Genomic DNA, 25,685 nt, shown 5'->3' with positions numbered 1-25,685 from the left:
AAGGTGTTCAGTCCTGGAAGCTAAGGGGTTACTGGAAGAGGGAAGGAAACCCCTATTGCATGTGGCACAGGCCTGGGTGCTCCAAGAGGGTCATCTGATTTCTTTCATTGCTCATGTTTCAGATGAGGAAGCTGGGGCTCAGTGAAGGCAGAATTTGAACCCGGGTTTAGCTGACCCTGTGGCATGCCAGTACACTGGCTCTCTAGAAAAATAAAAACCCCTGCTGGCTGGTTAGCTCAGTTGGTTAGAGTACATCCTTATAACACCAAGGTCATGGGTTCAGATCCCAGTACCAGCCAGCTGCAAAAAAAAAAAAAAAAAAAAAAAAGCCCTGATTTGTAGCATTTGCTGATTTCTGTGGTATGAATACTCCCACCATGGTTGATTTCCAGCTCTCAGAATATTCCCGAATATTCAACAATCAGTGAGCCGGTGCAAGCTGGCTCCAGCACGCCCCTGGGCTGACGCCACTGCAGGTACCTTCCTTCACCCAGACTGCCGCCCCACGGGGGTCTGTGAAGGCCTGTGAATACAGCACTGCCGCCCCCAGTCACAGTGGAGCAAGGTCTCCCCTTCGTGTGGGGCTGCAGTTCCTGTCCCCACCTTCAGGGGGCGGTGTGGCCTCCTGGCTGTAGCCTCAGCTCCTGAGTTCCACCTGTGTTTGGTTTCCATCTGGCCCTGCCTCTCTGACCAGCTGTGTCCTCCTGCAGGCAGTGACAGCGGCTGACATGGAGGCCCGCCTGGCATGCGGCCTGGTGAAGGGCCATGCGTATGCTGTCACTGATGTGCGCAAGGTGCGCCTGGGCCACGGCCTGCTGGCCATGTTCAAATCGGAGAAGCTGGACATGATTCGCCTGCGCAACCCCTGGGGCGAGCGGGAGTGGAATGGGCCCTGGAGCGACACGTAAGGCTTGGGGACAGGGGTGCAGGCACAGGGCACAGGGGCTTAGGTAAGATGGGGTGGGCTCCCTGGAGGAGGTGGCACTGGGGCTGGGCCTTGAGGAACTGGGGAGAGGATATTAGGAGGAGAGAGGAAGGGAAACTTATTTCGGAGTGGGCATGTGGAGTGGCGGATTGAGCACAGGAGGAGACCTGGAGGTGGGGGCGAGCTGGCCTTTGTGGACATAGAGATCATCTGGTGAGTGGGTGGGGGTGGAGAGCAGGAGGGATACCCCAGTGGGGAGTGAATGGGGGTGACTGCTCTGTATTTGGCTCATGGCCCTAGTGAGACCAGGAGGAGAGTGGAACCCAGGTGCCCAGTGAAGGAGCCCTGTCCATTGGGAGTCACGTCCCTTGCCGCAGCCTGCAGCTTTGCTTCCAGACCTCCCAGCCCTGGGCATGGTGGCAGCCCACAGTTCCCTATAGGAGGAGCAGACAGGGCTTCTTGGTGCAAGGCTGGCTGTCTCACGGGTGCCCCTAACCACACCACCTGATGGAGGCCTGGGGGCTCCTCGCCCTTACGGAGGTGGTCCTGGGGGACCCTCCTCTTAGATTGCTCCCTCTCTCCTCCCCGGCACTCACATCCCAGTTCAGAGGAGTGGCAGAAAGTGAGCAAGAGTGAGCGGGAGAAGATGGGCGTGACCGTGCAGGACGACGGCGAGTTCTGGTGAGTGTTCCTGCCAGGTGTCTGCGGCTGAGGGTGGAGCCTCCTACGGGCCTGGCAGGGAACGCCAGGCAGGGAGTTGGGAGCCAGAGCTCCAGCATGTGCCCCATCATCAGCTGGCTCTGTGGCTCTTGGACAAGCCACACCATCTCTCTGAGCCTGTTTCCTCCTCTGTAAAATTAGTTGGCCAGTGTAATGGGCCCTTTTATCCCCAAAGTCCCCTCTGCCTACCTGAGGGTATCTTGAGCTTCCCTGGCCCCTAGCTGAGCCCTTGGCAAGCAGCCCAGGATGCCAGCAAGTGGGTGATTGTCTAGAGCAGGGAGGAAGGGAGAGACCAGCTCCTAGTCTGAGGCTTGGTGGCAAGGACAGAGACCTGGCCCTGAGGTGAGAGGGCACAGCTGGGTTTGGAAGAGTGAGCTCAGGGAAGAGAGGGGAGCTGAGGGTGTGTGTGGGTGGGAGGGCCAGGAAGATGCAGCTGCTCAGCCGATAGAGCCCGTGATCACTGCTGCATTCAGTCCACCCTCATTCAGTCCCCTCTGTGCGCTGGGCTTAGGGTCATTCTTCACACAACACTTGATTTGGAGACTCAGCCACTTCCTGGAGGGGTACGGGGTGGTCTGTGTCTGGTGGAGGCCATGTGGGCCCCCAGGCAGACCAGGGGCAAGTGGCAATGATCCTGGCACCCATGAGGATCCCTCTTGCAGGTGTCAGTCAGGGAAGTCACCACAGGAGGCCACCCAGACCCTTTGGTCTGGACTCCTGTAGACAAGATCTACTATGTCCAGTCTGGCTCAGGGATCAGTAGAATTAAAACATGAGACTTTCTCATACATGGCCACACTCAATGTTCTTCCCTTGCCCCTGCCCCAGCTGCTGGAGGCGTGCACAGCACACAGCGATTGATCATGGTAATGCCCTGGCCACTGCAGCATGCTTACCATGGGGTTCCAACCACCAGTTGATTCAGGCCTCACAACAGCTGTGGAAGATAATGGAAGGAAGCATGCTTTATAAACTGTTGAGGGCAGTACACATTAGTTACTGATAACATTAATAATTGTGACAGCCAGGCTCTGCCAACAGCTCTGTCTGCTGGAAGTTGTGCTACGTGCTTTTATTGCGTTACTTTAATTCCTACTGTAGCTCTGCAAGATAGGCAACCATTGTTAGATTCATCCCCATTTACAAGTGAGGAAATTGGGGCCAAAAGAGAAGTTAAGGGTCCTTGTGATGCCATGTTTATACTCACTCCTGTGTGGGCCATGGTTTGGAGCACGTGGGGTGGGTGGGTGGGCAGGTCAAGGGGGCTGCTTGGCTCAGCCCCTTCCCACGCTCAGGATGACCTTCGAGGATGTGTGCCGCTACTTCACCGACATCATCAAGTGCCGCCTGATCAACACATCCTACCTGAGCATCCACAAGACATGGGAAGAGGCCCGGCTGCGTGGCGCCTGGACACGGCACGAGGACCCGCAGCAGAACCGCAGCGGGGGCTGCATCAACCACAAGGACACCTTCTTCCAGAACCCGCAGGTGGGTGTTCCCTGAGACCCCTTTGCCACTGTCCTGCCAGGGACTCCTGCATTATCTTGGGTGTACCCTTGCCCCTCTTTGGGCCTCAGCTTACCCATCTGCACAGTGGGGTTGGATGGGTAAATTGGTCCTGTCTGGGGGTCATGAAGCCCCCAGCCTCACAATCTGACCCAAAGATAGTAAAAAAATGAGGTAACTGTGGCTCCGAGGGACTTATGAGTGTCTCTTTCAAAGTTACAAGGACATTTAGAGGTCGAGCCAGGGACTCAAACCTCTTTTGCCACAACAGCACAATTCTGTCCCCCTGGGGGACTTGGCCAGGCTGGGCTCTCCCACAGGGACCTCTCCCCTGCAGTTTCCTTAGTCATGACCCATGGCAACTACTAAGTCGTCATGCTCGATGTGCCTTTATTGAGCACCAATTGTGTGTAGGCTCCGAGCTGAGCACCTGCTGTCTCATTGAGTTCTCCCAATCTTCATGCAGGACAGCCATGTAGGCATTCGTGGGCCCATCTCACAGAAGAGGGACCAGGGCTCAGAGAGGTGATGTAACTGGCCCATGCTCATGCAGCCCACAGTGGCCAGGGCCTGGCTGTGAAGTCCAAGCCTACAGGAACCAGTGAGCCCATCTTTGCCATGGTCTCATTGCAGTGTCTCTCTTTCCTTGGCCATACCTGTAGTACATCTTTGAAGTCAAAAAGCCAGAAGATGAAGTACTCATCTGCATCCAGCAGCGGCCGAAGCGGTCTACCTGCCGCGAGGGCAAAGGCGAGAACCTGGCCATTGGCTTTGACATCTACAAGGTGAGGCCAGCCCTGGCCCCTGCTGTGGGTCAGGAGAGCGAGGGAGCTGGAGTCTGGGCTGCCTGCAGATGGGGCAGAACACTCTAGAACACCGTGGTCACTGCCAGCCGCCCTGGCTACATTGGCTGACATTGTGGGGATGCTGTGGCATGACCCCTGTTTGGAGTAATTACAGAGGGCCCTGCCTGCCTGGGATTGGCTTCTATGGGGGCTCTTGGCCTGATTTCTTTCTGCTCAAGACTCATAGTCCTGGGCTCTTTGGTAGATGAGGTGGGAGAGGCTTGCTGGTGTTTGGGGCCAGGCTCTGGGAAGTTCTGGGTATCGAATGGGCCCCTACGGCTCCTCCCTCGGGTCTCAGGGCCTCTCAGCTCCTGCAGCCTCCCTGCATTGGAGGCCTTGCTGGGCACGGGAGGAGGTGTCCTTGGGCAGAGCCAGGTGGGCTCACCCCAGGCTGCTTCTCCTGGCCTGGAACCTGAAGCCTTTCACATGTTTCGATGGCCAGTGCATGGTGACAGTCGGTGTAAGGGACCCCATGAAGTCACATGGACATGCTGGATGCCTAGTCCTGGCATTGGATGTGCTCAGTCATGTCATGGCAAATTGTCCCCATCATTGTGCTGTATGCTCATTGCATGCTGACGCTGTTGTGACTGGCATATCATGACCGTCACTAGTGTGGCCATAGCATTTCATGTGCCACTTGTTTTGGGAATCGTCTAGCATGTCCTGGTGGTTTGTGATGTCACCTCATGGACACATGCTGTGACTGAGGCAAATCATGATACTTGGTTCAGTTCTGACAGTCAGTAACCCTCTAGTAACAATGTCTGTGGGGTTCGTATCACCCCCTACCTTTTTAACAGCTTTTATTGAGAGAGGATTCATAGTCCATACAATTCGCCCATTTAGAGCATGCAATCTAATGACTTTTAGTGCAGTCACAGAGTTACGGCAACCATCACCACAGTCAATTTTCATCAGCCCCAAAGAAACCCGCTCCCTTTAGCCATCACCACCCAATCCCATTGACTCTCCACCCCCTCAGCCCCAGGCAACCTCCCCTGTCTCTATAGATTTGCAGATTCCGGACATTTCATTTGAATGGGTTCTATCGCCCCTTTCCTGGTGGCAGGGAGGTGGGCGGGCTGGGTGGAGCGGGTGGGGCTCCGTGTGGCCCAGCCCCGCCGCTTACCCGCTTCCGGCAGGTGGAGGAGAACCGCGAGTACCGCATGCACAGCCTGCAGCACAAGGCCGCCAGCTCCATCTACATCAACTCACGCAGCGTCTTCCTGCGCACAGACCAGCCCGAGGGCCGCTACGTCATCATCCCCACCACCTTCGAGCCAGGCCACACTGGCGAGTTCCTGCTCCGAGTCTTCACTGACGTCCCCTCCAACTGCCGGTGCGTGGGGCTGGGTTGGGGCCAGGGTTGGTGGGGGCGGGGTCCACACTGGGTCCACCAGGAATCTGCAGCTCCAGAGATGCTCAGTGTCTGCCCAGGGCCTCCAGCCTCCCTGGGCTGACACTAGTGCCCAGCTCCTTCCTCTCCTTTCTCCTGCTTTCCTGTCCCACTGTCCCTGGGCCGCAAATAGGGACAACACAACAGCTCATATGTGCACTGCACTTCACAGTTTGCAAAGATGCTTTCACTCATCTCATTTGATCTTCCCAAACCCCTGAGCAGGTCTGACTACTCCATTTTACAGATAAGATAGGGGATTGAGGCTAAAAGGGATATCCAGGGTCATGCAGCCAGTGGTGAAGTTGGGCTGGGCCACCCAGACTGTCTGATTCCAGGGTCCGGTTCTTATCACCACAGTCCCCTGTCCCAAGAGGCTGATTCTCGAGTCCAGTGGACTGCTAAAACTATCCCCATCCCTTCGGGGGTACAGACCCTGTGCGTTCTGCTCTGCCCTCCCCACCTTGGTATGCAGCACAGACCAAGTGTCCCCAGAAGGAAAGGTGAACCCTGCCCACACCCAAGACCAGGAGGCAGCTTGTGGTGAGATAGAGTCAGATGGCCTTGGGTCCTGCCAGCCTAGGCTAGATCTATCACCTTCCAGCTGTCTGGGCAACTCCCTTCACCTGGGTGAGCCTGATGCTTCCTAATCTGTGAGATGGGCATAGTAATAATCACTTATCCCCCAGGGCTTTGTGAGGATTAAAAATAATACCTGTAGCACCCTGGCAGAGGGCTTGGCACACAGTAGGTGCTCTGAAAATAGCTTTCCCCTTGGGGGAGGATGGGGCACCCTTGGGTAAGGATTGAGAAGGCAGGAAGCCTATGGGAGCTCGATAGTTGGGGACTGCCCATGCAGATTTTCCCAGGACTAAATGAAATAAGTGTCAGGACTAAACGCTGCTCATCTCCTCTCCCTCCTTCATCACTCACCCCCTCCTCTTCCTTTCCCCGCATCAGGGAGCTGCGCCTGGATGAGCCCCCCCGCACCTGCTGGAGCTCCCTATGTGGCTACCCCCAGCAGGTGACCCAGGTACATGTCCTGGGGGCTGCTGGTCTCAAGGATTCCCCAACGGGTGAGTTCACCCAGGGAAAGTCCCTGGCCATCCTGCCGGTTGCCCCGTGTCCTCTCCCTGCCAGCACAGACACCCAGCCTCCAGTGCTCTCCCACTCCCACTCAGTGAATCAGCAAACCTTTCCTGACATCCACTGTAGAGCCAGCCATCCCTGGGGTGATGACATGCACATAGAGAGGAACAGGTCTACCTTCTGCTCTCAGGGACCTGCCAGTGTCAGATACAGGAACAGACAGCTGGCAGGGAGGGCTCAGGGAAGGCTTCCTGGAGGAGGTGGCCTTTCTCCAGCTGAGGAGGTATTAAGGAATAAAGCCTGGTAAAACGGGGTAGGGGGACAGGTGCTCTGGACAGAGGGAACAGCATGGGTAAAGGCCTGGAAGCCAGAGATTACCAGTATGCCCTGCTGGTCTGCCTGTCTCTGTGAGATGGGTCATTCTCTGGTCTCCCCTTCTCCTGAGTAACTGAGCCCAGGTAGACATCTCACCCGCCAGACATCTGTCCTATCTGGGCCCCATTCCAGCCCCCACCCTCACCCCATCTCCCACTCCCTCTCTGTAGGGGCTAACTCTTACGTGATCATCAAGTGTGAGGGGGACAAGGTCCGCTCGACCGTGCAGAAAGGCACCTCAACACCTGAGTACAATGTGAAAGGCGTCTTCTACCGCAAGAAGCCAGGACAGCCCATCACTGTCCAGGTGAGCCCGCCTGTCCAGAGGTCCCCTCCTAGAGCCCCAGCCTGAGGCTTCCCCAGTCACATGGGCAGGACCCAGAGTGGATGAGCCTTTGAGGGGGACCCAGGCGTGCCAAGTTCTGGTTCTCGTTCTGTCCTGACCCTGGTGTGGCCTTGGGCGTTCTCTTGCTGCCCTTCCTGCTGCTCCAGAGTCCCCCTCTGGAAGTGGGTGAGTTGGCTTAGCCAGTGTGATTCTGAGACCCAGCAGGGTCAGTCTCCTGGCTGGGGACAGTGGTCACCTCTGCTGACCTTGTCCAAAGCCTCAGTAGCTGTTCCTCCAATTCCCCCGTCAATGGATCCACCTGGAACAGTTGCACTGAGACATCTGTGGTGGAGGTGGCTGTCTCCTAAGAGCCTTGAGCAGGGACCAGAAAGCCAGGGTCCTTGGGTATGGGCTTCCTTCTCCTCTCAGTGGACAGTGATTCTGAGCTTGTTAACAGGAAGCTTTCTGTCCCCCAGGCCCAGGTCTGCATCTCTCGGGTGAGAAACCATCTGTAAACAAACACTCGGGTACCCTGGGGGAGCTGCTGAAGCTTTTCCAAGCTTTCTTAACGCTGGTCCCACTAGATCAAATCACACACTCGTAGGTATAGGGACTGGAAGGACCCCTAGGGGCAGTTGATCCAACCTTCATATTAAAGGTGGGGAAACTAGGGCAGGGGGTGTGTCACTTGTCCAAGTTCACACAAGGTCAATAGCAGAACTAATAATAACATTTAACTTTATACGTGGAAAGGAGCTTTGGCAGATGGAGAGCCTGAGGCTCTGGAAGGGCCTGGCCTTTCCCGAGGTTCGCGGTAGGCAGATAGTGCAGGGCTCCTTTTCCTCAGCCAGCCGTGCATTGCCACCACCACCCACACCTCTCATAGACCTGTAGTCCTGGTCTCGGAGATAGCCTCTCCCACCATCCTGTCTCCTCCCAGATCTGGAACCACCGGGTCCTGAAGGATGAGTTTCTGGGCCAGGTGCACCTGAAGGCTGACCCAGATGACCTCCAGGCCCGGCACACCCTCCACCTCCGAGACCACGATAGCCGGCAGCCCAGCGACCTGCCGGGCACTGTCGCTGTGGACGTCCTCAGCAGTGCCTCCCTGACAGCTGTCTGACACCCGCCCACCCACCTGGCCCCAACAGTTCTCACCACCTTCTGCATGTTCCCGTCAGGCTTGGGACTAGCCTGGGAGCGATGACACTTGGGATCCTTTTCCCACTCTTCTACTGACTTACTGTGTGACTTTGGGAGGTCTCTGCCCCTCTCTGAGCTTCAGTGTCCTGAGGGCCCCAAAGCATTCCCGTCTCATGGAGGAGTCTTCTTGCCTGAGATTTAAAATAGCACCCCCCTCCAACTGTCACCACTGCAAAGGGACTCTATCCGTTGAAAACATTTTCCCAAGGCCCTGCTGTCTGCCGAGGAGTGCCAAGATGCCACTTGTTTACACACAAACTGCCACGTCCCTAAACGCCATTCTTGCCCCTCATGTCCTGGGCATGCCACTGTCTCCCAGACCTCACTTTCTCTTTCTCTGTCACCTTCACCTGGTTTTCTAGCCACCTTGAAAGGACTTGGCTCCTGCTGGGTTCCTGCTCAGGCTGGAATTTGGGAAATGCGCAGGTGACATTTGTTTGTTCTCTAATCCTGTCCACTCACTCATCCACTTATTCATTCAACAGAGATTTGCCAGATGAATACACAACACCCAAGAGGCTCCAGGTGAAGCCGGCCCCTCCCCCACCTCCGCCTTGGGCCTGGCTTCTGTCCTCAGGTCCTCTCACAGGCAGACACCCCAAGGAGCTTCAGCTGCCTTCTCACGCCATGTTCTAATTTTATTCTCAGCCCCTGGTTTAAGGTCCCCGGAGAGATGGTGGCAGTGGTGGTGAGGAAGGGCCATCTTCCTGCCTCCACTGCCTGATGCTGGAAGAAGCATGCTCGGGTTAGTGTGCCTGGGGCCAGACGGGTAGAAGGGTCCTAGGGCGAGACACATGTTCCCAGGCCCCTCTGCTGCAAGACCCTGGTTTCTCCTGGGAGAAGGGAGTCTGGGCTGGGTGGGGTCAAGTCACCCACTGGGCTTGGCAGGAGATAGGTGACTCCATCGCCTGACCAGAGGCCACGTCCACCAACATTCCCCCCAAATGCAGCCAAGTAGGCCACAGTGCACTTCTTTCTGCTCGGACCAAAATGTTCCTTTTAGTCCTCAATGTTTTATATTCTTTCCGTTTTAAAAATCTCAAATTTAATCAGGGGTTTTTAAGGAAAACTGAAAGCCTAAACATGTTTTTCCTTCTTAAAGTCCAGTTTTGCTGGTCATCTGATTTTATTTTGATTCTATGTGGGAAGGGGTGTGGGGAAGTTGTACCTTCTCAGAGGAGGTCTGGAGGTGGATGAAGAAGAGGAGGTTTTGTGCTTGACACCGAGAGTCTTGCAGAACACTTGTTGAGTGTTGGTGCCATGACCCACTTAGGGTTCTCTCTTGCCCTTCTTGGGCTTCCAGACCAGGAGTGACAAGTGAAAAAGTGCGGTTGGTTCAAGAACGGGAATTCCTATGGTCTCGCTGGGAATTCCTTCTCAGAACCTGAATTTTCGACTCCAGATCTCTCTGGTCCAGTGTTTGGCTGGAGGTGCTGGATTCTCTCTGACTTTCCCTCCCCGAACTGCGGCTGGCCATGCTCCTGCGTCCTGGCCCTGGGTCACATGAGAATGAGAAGATTCCTTTTCAAAAGCGAGACTTCCCTTCAAGAACCTGGACCTGGGGCCGGGATTCTGCACATGACCAGGACCAAGTCATTTAAACCTCCTGTGCCTCAATTTCCCCTTTCTTCAAAGTGGGGTCAATGATTCTTGTTTGTCAGCACTCTTACCAACAAGTGCTGAGTAAGGGCAAAATGACACCCCGCTCTCTCTGTATCTCTGTATGCATACACTGTACACATTCATGTAACCACTGCTTCTCAAAGTCCAATTCACATTAAGACTCCAGAGCTGGGGGTGGAGAGGTGAGCGCTGGGGAGGCCAGCATGGGCCTCGGGGGCTGACACGTGTCTTTACTCAGCCATGTCTCCCTGGGATATAGTGGCAAGCCAGGACCAGTGGCAGACCTGTGTGAGCTTCAGCCTGGGGCCAAGCAGTGTTGCCCACCGCCAGCAGAACCAGTTCGACAGTCCTGCTCTTGCTTCTTGCCCCTTGAGGTAGGCCAGGCTGGTTTCTGGCTATGCAGCGATTGGCCTTGGGGACTAGGCAGTGAGGATGTGGTGGGGGAGCAATTGCTTTGCTCACCTTATGCACCCACAGGGGCCTCACAGCCCCCACTTGCAGAGGGGTAAGGCCTCCAGCCCACACCACCCAGACCAGGGCTTCACTCCCCAGGACCCACTACAGGTTCAGGGAGAGGAGGCCTGTCCTGTTCTCAGAATAAATGAATGTTGCCACAATTCCGGAAAGACCTTCCTGTGTCTGTCTGTCCCTTGGGAGGGAAGGGACAATGAAGGGAATATTTCCCAGGACTTGGGAGCCACAGCTGAGGCTGGCCCCTGCAGCCTGCCCAGGGCGTCTATGAGCTGAGGTCACAGGGGTAATCCGGTCACTGCTCCCTCATCCAGCAGATCTGTATGGGGCAGGCTTTGTGCCGAGCTTGTCCCAGTCACTGGGGATATTAAACCAGCCACAGTTCCTGCTCTGGGGCTGTCCACAAGCTAGTGGGAAGACAAAGACAAACACTCTGAATGTGACAAACATGATGCAGAGAACCACTGATGTGTGTGGGGCTTCCTGGAGGCTGTTTGGCCTGCTGGGTTAAGGAAGACCTAAGCCCTGATCTGCTTGAAGTACAGGCAGCCCTGTGAAGGGCCACAGAAAGGGGCTGGGCTTGTGGGAGCTCAGGTGTGCATGGGAGACTAGAGCAGAGGCTATGGAGGGGAAGGTGCCAGCAGCGGGAGCAAGAAGCTGGGCAGCGATGGGGAGAAATGGGATAACTTGGGAGGCAGAGTGGACAGAACTCAATGATAGATAGGATTGGTGGAAACAGGTGCATGCAGTGCGGGGGCAGAACGAACCACGACTGGCTCCGAGATGTCTCCATGGGGCTGTGAGAAAGGACACAATTATTGACCTGCCTAGCATAGTGCCCTGGTTCATAGCGGGTGTTGAGTAAAGTGTCACTGTCATCATGGTGTTTGGAGATCACCCATCCCCCACAACTTTCCTACCGCCCCACCCCCAACAGCTCACCTGTATTCTGTCCCAGCTGCCAGCCATGTGCCTCAGATACCCCTGTGTTCCTCTCCGGGTCTCATTTTTCCCCTCTGTGTAGGGCTGATGCCACTTGCCCCACCTGGCCTGGGAGGCTTGGAGAGAGGTGACTGGAGTGGTAGGTACCAAGTAGCAGCAGCAGGTGTAAGTCCAGGAGTGGGGACGTGTTCCAGAACAACTCCTGTCAGGGCCACCAGGCTGAGGTGCACTCCAACATCCTGGGGTCTTCAGGGCTCAGGACTGTGGGGTTTGCAGGAGCCCAGCCCCAGCAGAGGCTGCCTCCTGACACCATCGCTCCATCAAGGCTCAGCCTTGCTGCCACAGAAGAAGGTGGGCAGTGACACCTGTGCCCAGCAGGTGGCGGGGTTGGGCCATTAGTCCTCTCTGGGCCTCATGGGCCCCCTCCCATCTTCTAGGCAGCAACAGACACACCCCAGATATGGAGGCTGGGGATCCAACAGAGCCCCTCTCTCTGCTGGGCCAAGCTGCCCCTGGACCCCAGAATGGTGCATGGATGGGGATGGCCACCAGGCATGGCTGTTGGCAGGGTGGGAAGGATGTTCCAAGTCTCAGTAAGGAGCCTTGAGGTTGCTGTCCTCACCAAGGCTAGTGACAAGGATTTTGTGCTCCCTTCCTTGTGTCCCCCACTTTAAATCACATATTTCACATCCATTTGCATGTGTCCCTGTTGCATGTGGGGTTGCTCCCAGTCATCTGCTTTGGCAGTCTCCGGATGACTATAGGACCACATGCATCCCCCCAGCCCCCAGAACAAGTTGTGGGAGGCAGTGTGGAGTTGGTGAACTTCAGGGGGACACACCTGAGGGGAGCCCTCAGGAAGTGGTTCTGGGGCAGGGGTGATGCATGTGTGGGGAGGGGAGAAGGCACCAGAATGCAGAGCTTGCTCCGCACTCTACCTCCTGCCCTGCCCTGCCTGGCCATTGCCTCTCAGAGTCTCAAACAGCCATGTCATGGAGGAGGAAACAGGTCCGGAGGGGCAGGCAGGGGCTGAGACGCTGGCAAATCAGTGACCAAGGTAGGATCAGAACAAGGGTTGCTGCCCAGATGCTGAGACAGCAGGTAGTGGTACCACAAACAACAGAAGGCCCAGGCCCAGGTCCCATGCTGGTCAGTAGCACAGCCAGAGGGAAACCCCAGTGCCCCTGCCTCCCCACTGGGTGGCCAGCGCTCCACACAGAGCCCTGGGCAGCCTCTGGACATTAGTCCAGCCCCAGCACAGCCCGTCCCCCACGCTGATGTCACCGCACCCAGACCTTGGAGGCCCCCTCGGGCTCCGCCTCCTGGGAGAAGGCTCTGGAGTGAGGAGGAGAGGGCAGCAGTGCCTGCTGGACAGCCACCCTAGGCAGGAAAGAGAGAGAAACAGAGACGCTGAAAAACTGAGAGGCCCAGACAGACACCCAGAGCAAGCCTTGGAGCAAGATAGAGGAGGAGAGGAAGCGTGTCTGCAGTCTCTCCTAGACTCGTGACTCCAACTTCCCCGTCCTCCGTGCAGGTGGCAGCTGCACCCAGGTTGGTGGGCAGCTGGCACCCAGGTAAGGATGGCTACTCACTGTCCTGGGCATTGGGGGAGGGTTTATTGGACTTAGAGGGAGTCATGGGCTTGGGCCATGTCTGGAGCCCCTGCTCCCACATCCACTTGCTGCAGGGCCTGGGCTTCCTGCCACCCTTGGGGGCTCAGCCACAGCAACTATTGAATGAAACTGTCCTGAGCCTGGGAAGATGGAAGCTTGTGCCCTGGAAAAGGGAAGAGCCAAGGGGCACGGTGTCCATAGATTGTCTCTGAGCTGGGGCTGGGGGTGGGGGCATCCTGGAGCCAGAGGAGCAAACACACTGGGGTGGGAGAGAGAGAGTCCTCTATCCCTGTCTCTTTGCCTCCTTTGGTCTCTCTCTGACACTCTTTATCTCTCTCCTTGGATAAGTCACTTCCTCTGTGCCTCAAATTTCACTACTGTGAAATGGGTGTATGAACCAGCCCGGGCTGCTGTGGGGGGGAGGTAAAATCAGGCATGGGCATAGAAACACAAATGCAGTCTGTGTTCCCTGTTGTCAATTTGAAAAGGAATTAACTTGAACATGGTCTAGTTCTTATTTTTAGAAATAAAATATGTATCTCATAGTTTTTCCTAACATGTGGCCCTTAAATTCTATGCCCTCACCACCCTTCTCCATCCTCCAAAGCCCCAAATCTTTAATGAAAGCACTGGTTCCGGCCCCAGCTCTGTGGCTCATGCCGGTATATGATGCCAGCCCAACAACCCGGGTGTCATCTTCTGACACAGCTCCCATGCAGCTGCCTGCTGGCCTTTGTGGACTTGACTTCCCGGGCCGGTGCAGGTCTCCGGAAGAGCCGGGTACCTGCTGTGCCCCAGAGCTCCAGGGCAGGGGTCAGGGCTCAGGTGTCAGGCAGTGTCATGAGCAGAGGATCAAATGTCCCAGCTCCTCTGAATGAGCCCTTGTGAAAAATTGATGCTCATCATGGGGGCAAGTCAGGGGCCGGGGGGGCTTCACTCCAGGGCCTGCAGGTTGGGGCTGCCTTTGATAGCTGCATTCACAGGTCCTTCCTGAGCTCATCTCTGGGCCTGGCCCTGTGCTGGATGAGGCTAGAGACAAAGCAATGCTCAGACGCTCTCCCTCTGGTCATGCCCAATCCTGGATCAACTCCCCAACTTTGAAGGCAGAGGTGGGGACAGACCCAAACCCAGACAACACAAGGAATATTCTCAGGGCTGAGATTAAGGAAAACAGAGAGGCTTTTGGCAGCCTGTGGTTGGTTATGGAAGGCTTCCTGGAAGAGGTAACATCTGAACTGAGCCATGGACCATAGGCGGAAATTTATTAGTTAGAATTCCAGGTGGAAGGGCCAGTGTATGCAGAGGCCAGGAGGTGTAAAAAGAGCTGGCATATGTCAGGAATAATGAGTCGCTGAGGATGGTTCAAGTGCTGGGGCGGGGAGGGAAGAAAGCAATGAGAGGAGAGACTGAGACATCAGCGGGGGCCTTCAAAGCCAGGATGGTGGGGATAGGGCTGGGGCTTACTTCCTCCGTTCTGAGGGCACTGGGGCTCTGGAAGGGTTTTACGCAGAATGCTCTGTAAGCAGGTCATGCTCAGCCCATGACCTTCCCCTCAGGCCATGTTGCCCCTATCACCCACACCCCTGGGACAGCTTTGAGCTGGCAGGCCCAGAGACCAAGTCCTAGTCCTGAATTTGCCCTGCCCTTCTGTGTGACCTTGGGCAAGTCTTGGTCCCTCTCTGAGCCCTTTGCCCATATGTTCAGGGTGGCGCTAGACTTGCTGCTTTCTAGGAGCCCTTTGGGAATCTCTGAATGACAGTGGCCAAGAGAAGAGCTCAGCTGCTCTGGGCAGTGGAACTGGTAACGGTGGCTGAGGCTCAGGTCATGTGGGCTGGGCTGTGGCCAGAGGGAGAAAAGCCAGGGAGGGTTCCCTTGAGGGAGGAGGAGCTGGGGCTTTGGGAGGAGCCTCAGTGACCCCAGCAGGCTCTAGGCTTCCAGGGCCAGCCTGCTCAGAGACTTGACATGGTCTCTCCTCCCGCAGAACCGTTTCTGCCAGGCAGGCAGCAGGAGCGTCCGACTCAGGACCATGGTGATTCTTCAGCAGGTGAGTGCTCCCCACAGCCCACTGGCCTTCTTATTTCTATACTCTCAGAGCCAGGAGTAACCTTGTTGGGGGGCTCATCCTACCCCCATCCCATATTCTCTCATCTATATCTTAACCATGGAACACCCTCCCCAGTCCTTGCTCTTGGAAAACTCCTACTGAGACTTCAAAACCCAGCTGTGAAACCTTCCCTGCTTCTCACAAGCCCAGTCTGGAATCTGTTCTCTCTGATGTACCTGCTGAAGTTCCTTCTCTCATTGACTCACCCCACTGGGTAGAAACAATCCCAGGCATTCCAAGCAGTGGAACAGCATGTTCAAAGGCCCAAAAGCGGCAAAGTCCTTGAGGAGGGAGAAAAGGAGGTTGGCGAGGCTACCAAAGCCAGGCCAGGAAGGGCCCTGAGCCTGATTCTTTCTGACGGCCTTGGGGAGCAGTGAGTGGAGGGTGATGTGGCCTGAGCGGTAGCCCCCCTGGGGTTTTATGGGAAGAAGCAGAGGGGCTTCCCCCAGCTGAGTCCTCCAGCCCCGCTTCCTACCCAGGGCCACACCAGCCCCTGACCCTCAGCCCTTCCCCGTGATCAGCCTGAGGCTCTAATGAGCTCCTGGTCTCCAGAGCAGGAGCCAGGAATGTGGGCCCTGAGCCAGGTGGGCCGGGCACTGGCCCTAGGGCTTGCGGGTCTGTGTGCTGTGGGGGCTCGGCTGGCCAGCAGCTTCCCGTCCTCCAGGGTCATCTAGAGCAATGGAGCAGACTTATCTTGCAGTCCTGAGGCCACATGGGACCAACCAGAGTGTTTGTGTGGGAGTTTGTGCAAGTGTGTATGTAGAAGGCAGGCGTCAGGGCAGGATCAGGACAGTCTTCTGTCCCAGAGGAGGAGACCCTCTCTCGAGCCCCTTGGCCTGACAGCCTGTTCAAAGGCCCATCAGAGATGGCTAGAATCTAGAAGAGAATGAAAGTCACATTCACTGAATGTTTGCTGTGTGCCAGTGCCTGGGTCACAGGCGGGGCTGAGTGTGTGGGGACATGCACAGCCCCCCAGAGGGAGGGCCTAATTCCCTGATAGCTCCCCGGAGGGGGTTTCCCTCAGGGGCCCTCTGAGGCAGGCCTCTGGCTGACTGGACCCCCCATACCCTCTCTTCTCCCACCCCCTCTGAATGCCAGCCCACCTCACCCTGTCAGCAGCCTGTGTTGGGAGCACATATATGTACATGAACACTGTGCTGCCCGACCCTCAAACAGAAAGTAACTTTCTGTTACTTCTTTGATCCTGGAAAATGTCCCAGCTCTGGGGAGTCGGCCAGCTCTGTGGTTCCACAGGCAGAGCCCACACACCTGGCCTCCATCTTGGGCTTTGCTATTGATGAGTGGGAGTACTTTGAGTATGTTACTCAGCCTTCCTGAGCCTCAGTTTCCTCATCTGTAAGGTGAAGATTATAAACCTCTTTTCCTGGCACTGCTGCTCTGAGCCCTCACAGGGTACAAGGCACAGGAGATACCTTTACAGAAATGGGCTATGAACCCAATTCTCTTCACTTATGAGAAGAGTGTATTCATTTGTTAAGGTTCTAATTCATCAGAAGTAGCAGCCATGGTGGTCCTACTATGTGTCAGGCACTCTATATAGCATCTCATTTTATTGCAATAAAGCTATGAATCAATTAGGGATCTTCGTGCCCACATCACAGATGAAGGAACTGAGACTCAGAGAGGGTAATTGAAACATAAGCTGGGGTAGGTCCAGACAGGATAGGGAGCCACCAGGAAGAGGAGGCCTTGGGAAGGGCTGCTGCCCAGGGCACAGAGGTATAGCACAAGGAGCAGGCACAGGGCTTGGGGAGGAGAGGTCAGACTTCCCAAGCTGGGTGACATTTGCAGGACATGGGCTCTTTCCTAGGGACCTTGTGGCAATCTGGGAAGACCCATTGTGTTGATGGCTTCAGGAGTAGGGTGGGGTTGCTGGGGATTCCCAGTGTGTCACAGGCTACCTCCTCCAGCCACACTGTCACGCACCTACCCAGCAAAGTGCCACTGAGCCCCTTCTCTGTGCTGGGTTGGACACAAAAGATGTAGAGATAAAGTGACTATTCCCTGCCCTGGAGGATTTCGCAGACCAACTGGGGAGACACCTTTGAAACTCAGAAGAGGGTACCTGTGAATACAACTGTGACAGCCAGAGTCCCAGAGTCCCAGAGTCCCAGAGTCCCAGAGTGGGATGGGAGGGAGCCTGGGAATGGGGGAGGCTCCTGTCCTGCCTGGAGGGGAGTAGTCAGGGAAGGCCATGAGACTATTGCAGCGGCCCCTTACGAACATATGGGGACTGAGGTCTCAGAGAGAAGGACTTGCCCGGGGTTTCAAGGCCAGCTGGTGTCAGGGCAGGAACAAGAACCCAGAGCTCAATGTGCAGTCCTTTAAGGGCCTCAAGGAGGGCTGCTTTGCTTCGCTATGACATGATTTCCAGCTCTGCAGTGGGGGCAGGGCAGGACTGTACGTACTTGGCCCAGATTTGTGGGCAGAGGGTGGTTCGAAGATAAATTTGTGGGCTGTTCATGACAGTTGGATTGACACTTTTAATAAAATATAATGTCCTTTTTTGTTGTTCTCGTAACAATTTTTGACTTAAGGTCTATTTTGTCTCATAGTATAGACATCCCAGATCTCTTTTGGTTACTATTTGCATGGAATACTATTTGCATGAAATCCTTCCACTTGTAACCTATTTTTGTCTTTGGATCTAAAGGGGATCTCTTGTAGGCAGCATATAGTTGGATCATGTGTTTTCATCCATTCTGCCAATCTCTGCCTTTTAATTTGAGAGTTTAATCTTTACATTTAAAGTAATTACTGATAAGGAAGGATTTCTGCCATTTTGCTATTTGTGCTGTATGTCTTGTATCTTTTTCCTCTCAATTCCTCCATTACAGCTTCACTGTGTATTTAATAGATTTTTTTCTAATGTATTATTTGATTCCCATCTCATTTCTTCTCTTGTATATTTTGAAAGTTTTTTCCTTAATGGTTATCCTTGGGTTTGCAATTAACATCTTAAATTTACAATGTAGTTTGAGTTAAGACCAAATTAGCTTCAATAGTGATTAAAAATTATGCTCCTATGTAGCTCCATCCCTCCCTCTTCGTGTTGTTATTGCCACAGATTACATCTTTGTGTGCCTATTAACACAGATTTATCATTATTTTATGCATTTGTCTTTTAAATCACATAGGAAAAAAGAAAGAGGAGGAGTTACAAACTAAAAATACCATAATTCTGGCTTTTATGTTTACCTAGGTAATTACCTTTACCAGTGTTCATTATTTATTTGTATGTCTTTTAGTTACTGTCTAGTGTCCTTTAATTTTTTTCCAATCTTTTAATCGTCATAAAATACACAGAACAAAATTCCATCTTAACCATTCTTAAGTGCACAGTGGCATTAAATACATTCATAACGTTGTACAGCCATCACCACTATCCATCACTTTTCATCCTGTAAAACTGAAACTCTCCCCTTTAAACAATAACTCTCCACCCCTCCCTCCCCAACCCCTGGCAACCACCCTTCTGCTTTTTGTCTGTACCATTTTGACCATTCTAGGTACCTCATATAGTGGAATCAGACAGTATTTGCCTTTTAGTGACAGCTTATTTCACTTAGCATAATGCCCTCAAAGTTCATCCGTGTTATAGCATGTGTTAGAATTTCCTTCCTTTTTAAAATTGAATACTATCTCATTGTATGTATATACCACATTTTGTTTATACATTTATCCATTGACGAACACTTGGGTTACTTCCATGTTTAGCTACTGTGAAGAATGCTGCTATAAACATGGGCCTACAAATATCTCTTTGAGATCCTGCTTTCATTTTTTTTCAGTATACAAATGAGAAGTGGAATTGCTGGATCCTATGGTAATTCTATTTGTCTTGCTTTAAGGAGCCGCCATAGTGTACTATTTTACCCACCATCAGGGTACAAGGGTTCCAATTTTTTCACATCCTTGCCAATACTTACTTTCTGTTTTTTTGATAGCAGCGATCCTAATGGGTATGAGGCAGTATCTCATACTAGTAGTTTTGATGTGCATTTCCCTCATGATTAGTGACGCTGAGCATCTATCTTTTCATGTGTTTCTTGTCCATTTGTGTATCTTTTTTGGAGAAATGTCTGTTCAAGTTCTATGCCCATTTTTGAATCAGGTTGTTGGTTTTGTTGTTGTTCAGTGTCCTTTAATTTTTAGCGTTTCTTATAGGGCAACCAGTGACAAACTCCCTCAGCTTTTGTTTATCTGGGAATGTCTTAATTTCTTTTTTACTTTTGAAGAATTGTTATGCCAGATACAGAATTCTTTGTTGACAGTTTTTTTTTTTCCAGTATTTTAAATATATCATTCTACTGCCTTATGGCCTCCATGCTTTCTGATGAGAAACAGCTGATATTCATATTAAGGATTCTTTGTATGTAACGAGTCATCTCTCTCTTGCCGCTTTCAAGATACTCTCTTTGTCTTTGCCACCTGTGGAAGAGGGGCCTAGTCTCCAGGCCTATTCCTCTCTCTCAGGGGTGGTCTGGGTGAACAGTGGTTCTGGGTCTAGGCAGGGCCAGGCTTTCAGTGCCTTATAGGGTCTCCCCCAGGGGGCATCTCTCCAGCCACCAGACCTACTTTACGATCTCTTCCCTATGATTCCCTGTGCTTTGCTGTTCCCTTTTCCTGGAATGCCCTTTCCCCTTATGTCTACCTAAAAAGTCGTAACATCCAGCTGTCACCCCTAATATGACTCCCTCAGTTAATAATAAGCAACACTTACACAGCATTTGCTCTAACAGGCACTGATCTAAGTGCATTACACATCTTACATGTTAAATCCTCACAAGCACCCTGAGGTACTGTCATCCTGTCATCTGACAGATGAAGAAACAAAGGCAAATAGAGGTTGAGGAGCTTGCCCAAAGTAACATAACTTGTGAGTCGCTGAGCTGGGATTGAACTTAAACCATCTGGTTGCAGAGTCCACGCACTTAGCAGCCACGCTGTCCTGCCTCTCCAGGGCCAATCCGCCCCTTCTCTGGTGGTATTATCCTTATCTGTATCTGGGTCTGTCCATCCCACCAGGCTGGGAGCTCTGAGGCTACGTCTTGTTAACAGTATCCTTTATGCTTCAGTCTGAGCCTGTGCTCTGTGAAGGCCGGTTATATGGACAGATGAAGGAATGCCTGGAAGCCTGCCACCAACACTTCCTTATGTCTGAGGGTCTGCTTCCTGTTCCAATGGACTCCCATGGGTGGGTGGGCAGGGATAGGAACGTGATTGTTGGCTTGATGGGGGAAGGACCTCTCCTGAGAGCAGGGTTTCTGAGAGAGCACAGGAAGTGGGCAGGAATCACTGCAGTCAGTCAGCTTTGTGCTGGGTGACAAAGCCCTGGGTCTCCAAGGCTGGCCCAGGGAGTTGGGTAGAAGGAGGACCTGGGCCCAGCCTGGGCGGCGCTGAGCTCTGTGAGGCACTACTGTCTCTTCCTTGCCATTCCTCCCTACTCCTGGCTGTTGTTTGTTGAGGTAGCTGTTGGGCTTCCAGGATTCCAGACAATGCTAAGAGCCAAAAATGGAGACCGGAGGCCTTGAACAGAGAAGAGAAAAAATGGAGGAAAGAGGGGAGGAGGACAAAGATAAGCAGGGAGTGGTGAGAAGGAGGGAATGGGAGAAGAGTCACAGGGCCTGGGCCTTCCAGGCCCTCTGGGTGGGAAGGTGGCCTCTGGCTCATGGCCCAGCGTGAGCCTAAGCAGGTGCCCAGTCCTGTGTGGCTGCCAGGACACAGGAGCCCAGCTTGGCCCGTTCCAGGGTGAGCTCTGAGCCAAAGGGGTGGCTCAGCTCTCCTGGGGAATCCAGGGGAGCCCCCACCAGGCCTCTGTGGCCTCTTCTGCAGGCTGGACGTCACCTGCTAGCTGACCTCAGGGACTGGGTGAGGAGGACAGAGACAGGCTCTTCAGGGGCTTCCCCAAAGTTGCCCCAGGAAGATTTCTATCTGCCCTCGCCCTCCAGAGGCCAGCAAGCCAGGAAGGTCTCTGATGCACTTTCCCTCTAGCCCTAAAAATTTCCAGCGTTTATTGTGTTCTTCTCTGTAACATTCCGCTTACCTTCTCCAGGAAATATACTGATTTTCTCCAAAACTGCAGTCAGGGTGGGGTTCAAGGCTCCACTTTTATCCAGGGACTCGAGGCTCGCTCGGGGCTGCTTACTCGCTGCTGTCCCAGTGAAGCCTGCCCGGAATCCTCGACGAGGTGGGGGTGTCGGGGGTCCCGCCGAGATGGGAGGGGGCCAGGGCGGCGCGGGTGCCCCCTCCCCGGTCCCGCCCGCGGGCGTCACCTAAGCCGCCGTTGCCATGGGCCCGCGGCAGATGGCCGGGTTTAGGGTTCCCGGGCGGGCGGCGCGCACCGGATTAGGTGAATTAGGGAGCCCCGAGCCGGGCCACCGCCGCCGCTGTCGCCAGACCGTCCGCGCCATGGAGCACCCGGCCGACCCCGCCGAGGCGCGCGCCCAGCAGCCCGGCAAGTGGGCGCTGGTGCGCAGCCTGAACCAGGCGTTCAAGACCTACGCGGTCATGCCGGTGAGGCCTGCACCGGGAGGGGGAGGGCGCGCCCCGGGGATCCAGTCCCGGGCCTCAGTTTCCCCGCCTGTCGCAAGCCCGGTGGGCCGCAGGGTCCCGAAGCCCAGGGTGCGCGGACGTGCACTTCCTGACTGCCAGCGTGAGCTTGCCCCAGGCTGCCCCTCCTTTGGGGGAGGGTTTTGCATCTGGAAAACCCAAGCCGAGTGGGCCAGGTCCGAGGAGGGACTTCCCTCCTTTGCTGGCACCCAGAGCAGCGAGCGCCTGCAGGTGCACAGAGGGGCCTCGGCCAGCGTTTGCACACTGCCTGACCCGCTGGCAGCAGGAAAGCACGGCCGGTCTCCTCTACCACCCACGGTTAGCGGCTGGACACTGCTCCTGCTCGCAGGAGGCTCTGGCAAGACACTTGGCTCATTTTTTCCACCCATGAGAATGGGCTGATAAAACCAGTGTCTCAGAGTGATTTCGAAGATAAATGAGGGGGAAGTGTTCTGAAACAGACTCTTCATTCTACAAATAGGGAATGAGCCCCAGGCCTGGGGGCAGCAGGAGGGAAGAGGCAGAAAGAACTAAGGCCCTGGGGGGAACTGATATTGATCTGAGAGGACTTGATGCCTGGGAGGAAGCAGGGTAGACATCAAGGACAACTTGCATTTGCACGGTCCTCTCATCTTTACAGGTACTGGCTCCTTCTATTCTAAGACTGAGAAGACTGAGGCTCAGAGAGATTGAATGATTTACCCGAAGTCACACAGTAGTAGTGGCAGAACTGGAACTAGAATTCAGATCTCTTGACTACATGTTCACTGTGGATGTGTGCTGGCTTTACTGGGGTTTGGGGGTATCCTTGAGACCATCTGGACAGACCCATTGTAGGAAGTCACAACTCTGGGGCTGGCAGCCCGCAGAGCTGATGGGGGCCTGGGACATCCTCTGCTCCAGCCACTCATTTGACAGCAAAGTTGGGACTTGCCCCAACTTACACAGCTACACTGAGGCAGGTGTCATGTCACAAACCTTGGATTCAAGGTGAGGTCTCTGGTGGGGTGCCCCTCACAGTGCCCCTCAAAGTGGTCACCTAGCAGTGGTGGTAGGAGTGGGGCCAGATGCAGTCATCGGCTGCCTGGGGACTGGCGACAGAGCTGGTAGAATTAGACCTGGAGGGCCGAGCCCGTGGCGCACTTGGTAGAGTGCTGCGCTGGGAGCGCGGCGACGCTCCCGCCGCGGGTTCGGATCCTATATAGGACTGACCGGTGCACTCACTGGCTGAGTGCCGGTCACGAAAAAACGACAAAAAAAAAAAAAAGAATTAGACCTGGAACCCAGTTCTCCTTTCCTCACCTCCCCACTCCTGCCCCTCGGTAAAGTGTCCTTTCTTTCACATCTGCCTTCCTTCCTTCTTTCCCTTACCCAGCCAGTGACTCCTGACCCACCCTATTTTTGGTTCCGGCTCTATTCTTCAAATGCTAACAGTGACTGATTTGATGAGTGACTGTGGCCAAGTTCCTTTCTCTCTTGGGCCTCAGTTTCCTATCTGTAAAATGAAGACTCTTACTTCCTGGCTGCATTCTGCTCCATGGACTTTCCCTGGGGCCACCGGAACGTTCCCCCTGGGAGGTTCTCAGGCCCCAGAATTCTCCCTGAAGCCTCTTAGCTGCCATTTGAAACTTTCCTCAAGCTCTGACCTGGAGCAGAGATAGTTAAGTCACTGCCCTCCTGGGGACAGCCCTAGCTAGAATTGTTCTTGTTACTTCTGCTTTCTGTGTGGGCTTGAGCACCTCACCCAGCCTCTCTGAGCCTCCACTTCCTGCTCAATGAAGCTTTTTATTTTGGTTATTCTGTTCTTCCAGTGGGAAACAAATATTTTCTGTGTGCCAGGCCCTGCGCTGGGCCGAGGGATACAGATAACTGAGAGAGACCCCTGCCTTCCAGCGGCACTCAGTGAAGTTTCCAGCTTGCCTTTTGGGCCTACGGGCTATCTAGGGCCAGGGACCCTGTCGGTGCTTCCTGTTTTGCTCCCCGAGCTGGGTTTGGGGCTGGTCCCAGGGCATGTCGGGAAAGAGCACTGGAGTTTGTCAGGCCTGGGCTTAGTCCTGGCTCTGCCACAAAGCAGCTGTGGCACGTTTCTTGAGAGATGAGGTGGAGACAGAATCCTCTGTGTAAGGGTTTGTCTTGAGGTTCCCTGAGGTGGTTATCACAGGGGAACCTCTAACTTACCACCGGGCACACGCTCACTCCTCTCACACTCTGTCACATGCTCACTCCTCTCACACTCTGTCACATGCACACTCCTCTCACCCTCTGTCACATGCTCGCTCTCTCTCACATGTTCAGCCGCCCCCACTCTGGGCCCCCTTCTTTCTCACCCTCTGTGCTTGGCTCTGGGGAGCCACAAAGGAGAGACTGGGACCCAGCCCTGGCCTCGGGGAGCTGCAGGCAAGCGGGAAGGGAGCAGACCCAGGTGGTGCTCGCTGTCAGGGGAGGCCCAGGGCTGTGGAGGGATGACTCCATTCTCCACACAGCAGCCAGAGTGAAATTTTGAAAATGGAAATCCATCATGCCGTCCTCCAGTGGCTTTGCGTCACCCTTACAAGAAAATCCAAGTCTGGCCTGTGGCTTGCAAGGCTCTGTGTGACCTGGTCTGCAGCCTCAGGCTGCCCTCACTGCTCTGGGCACTCTGGCTGTCCCTCTGTACATGCTCAGTCCCCAGAGTTGGGAACAGCACCGGCCACAGTAGGCTCTCTACAAATAATGAACGAATAAACTCTGGCAGGGGTTGGGGAGGAGGAGGAGGGTGGGGAGGCAGGGATCGGCCAGGGGAGAGCTGCTGATATTCGCTCTGGGTCTCCGTAGAGGGGTGGGCATCCATTCAGTGGAAAGGTAGGGGAAGCAGGTGACCATGGGCTGGCACTTAGAGTGGGTGAAGCATGTGGCAGGATGTACAGCTTGGGTCTGGGTCTCAGGCAATTTATGGGAAGCAGCCATGGAGCACACAGAGGACGCGCAGTAAACATGAGTTCTCCTCCTCTCCCAAGCCTCTCCAGTTTTTCTTACTTTTTCTAGGAGAAATCTTGGGTTTGGAACTAGCCTGTAGCCCACATGTGCCGGCCTCCCATTCATGTAAGGCGAGGGCCCACAGTGACAGTCATGGCTGAAAAGCAGTTGGTCCGAGAGGAACAGGGGGAGGCCCAAACAGTGATGAGTGGGGTGGAAACTGAGGCTCAAAGCGATCAGTGGCTCATCCAAGGCCAAGCAGCGCCTGGGACCCAGTCTCCTGACTAACAGGCCAGAGCTACTCCTACTGGGCCAATCCTACAGGTTGACTTTGTTGTGAATCAGTTTTATCAGCTGTGATGTTTCTAAGGGCCACTTGATGGTATGTTATATTTTTTTAAGGTTGTCTAAGTTCTTCCACACTCCTGGAGAGTTTGGGAACCACCCCCAAAAAGAATACTTTTATTATGATTAGAATAAAATCTAAACTGTTACCCTCCAGCCAACAAGGGCGTACATGTCCTGGACCCTGCCCACCTCTCCGACCTCCCTCTCCCTCATCAAGTTTTGCCGCAGCTGCCTCCTTGCTGCTCCTTCCTGCCTCAGGGCCTTTGTACTTGCCACTCCCTCTGCCCAGATTGCTGTCCCTGCTCTTGCCTTGGCTGGCTGCATCTTACCCGCAGGTCTCAGCTCAGAGATGTCCTCCACAGATGGCTTCCCTGGCTACCAAGCTTAAGGATGGCTGGTTTTGTTCCTATCCACCATTGGCATGTTTGTTCCCTCCATAGCACTCACTGACATCCAAAGTGATCACATTAATATATTTGCTCAGTTGTTTACTTTTTGTTTCCTCCAACTAGAAGGTTGGCTCTGTGGTCACTGCTCTATCCCCAGCAATTTAGATCAATCAGTGCCCTGTACTCAGTAGGTGCTCAATACATGTCTGTTGACTGTATTAGTGCTGAACATGGGTATTCTGAGTCCATTTCTCTGGCTGAGTTTTAGATTTGGCTT

At 54.2% G+C, this 25,685-nt stretch overlaps 1 protein-coding gene across 1 annotated transcript in view; it reads left to right on the top strand.

Moving 5' to 3' along the window:
- CAPN5 (calpain 5) overlaps positions 1–8,320 on the top strand; it is a 51,577-nt gene extending 43,257 nt beyond the window's left edge. The window contains exons 6-13 of the mRNA XM_063095359.1: positions 711–904; positions 1,529–1,606; positions 2,941–3,136; positions 3,817–3,939; positions 5,145–5,341; positions 6,359–6,474; positions 7,033–7,169; positions 8,128–8,320. Coding sequence (XP_062951429.1) covers positions 711–904; positions 1,529–1,606; positions 2,941–3,136; positions 3,817–3,939; positions 5,145–5,341; positions 6,359–6,474; positions 7,033–7,169; positions 8,128–8,310 — 1,224 coding nt within the window. The 3' untranslated portion in view covers positions 8,311–8,320. The remainder of the gene's footprint in view (positions 1–710; positions 905–1,528; positions 1,607–2,940; positions 3,137–3,816; positions 3,940–5,144; positions 5,342–6,358; positions 6,475–7,032; positions 7,170–8,127) is intronic.
- The last annotated feature ends 17,365 nt before the right edge of the window (positions 8,321–25,685 follow it).

This window comes from Cynocephalus volans, chromosome 4 (genome assembly GCF_027409185.1).
Source record: "Cynocephalus volans isolate mCynVol1 chromosome 4, mCynVol1.pri, whole genome shotgun sequence".
NCBI classification, from domain to species: domain Eukaryota; kingdom Metazoa; phylum Chordata; class Mammalia; order Dermoptera; family Cynocephalidae; genus Cynocephalus; species Cynocephalus volans.
Note: the sequence above shows the minus strand (reverse complement) of the source record. Positions and strands in the feature narration are given on the sequence as shown.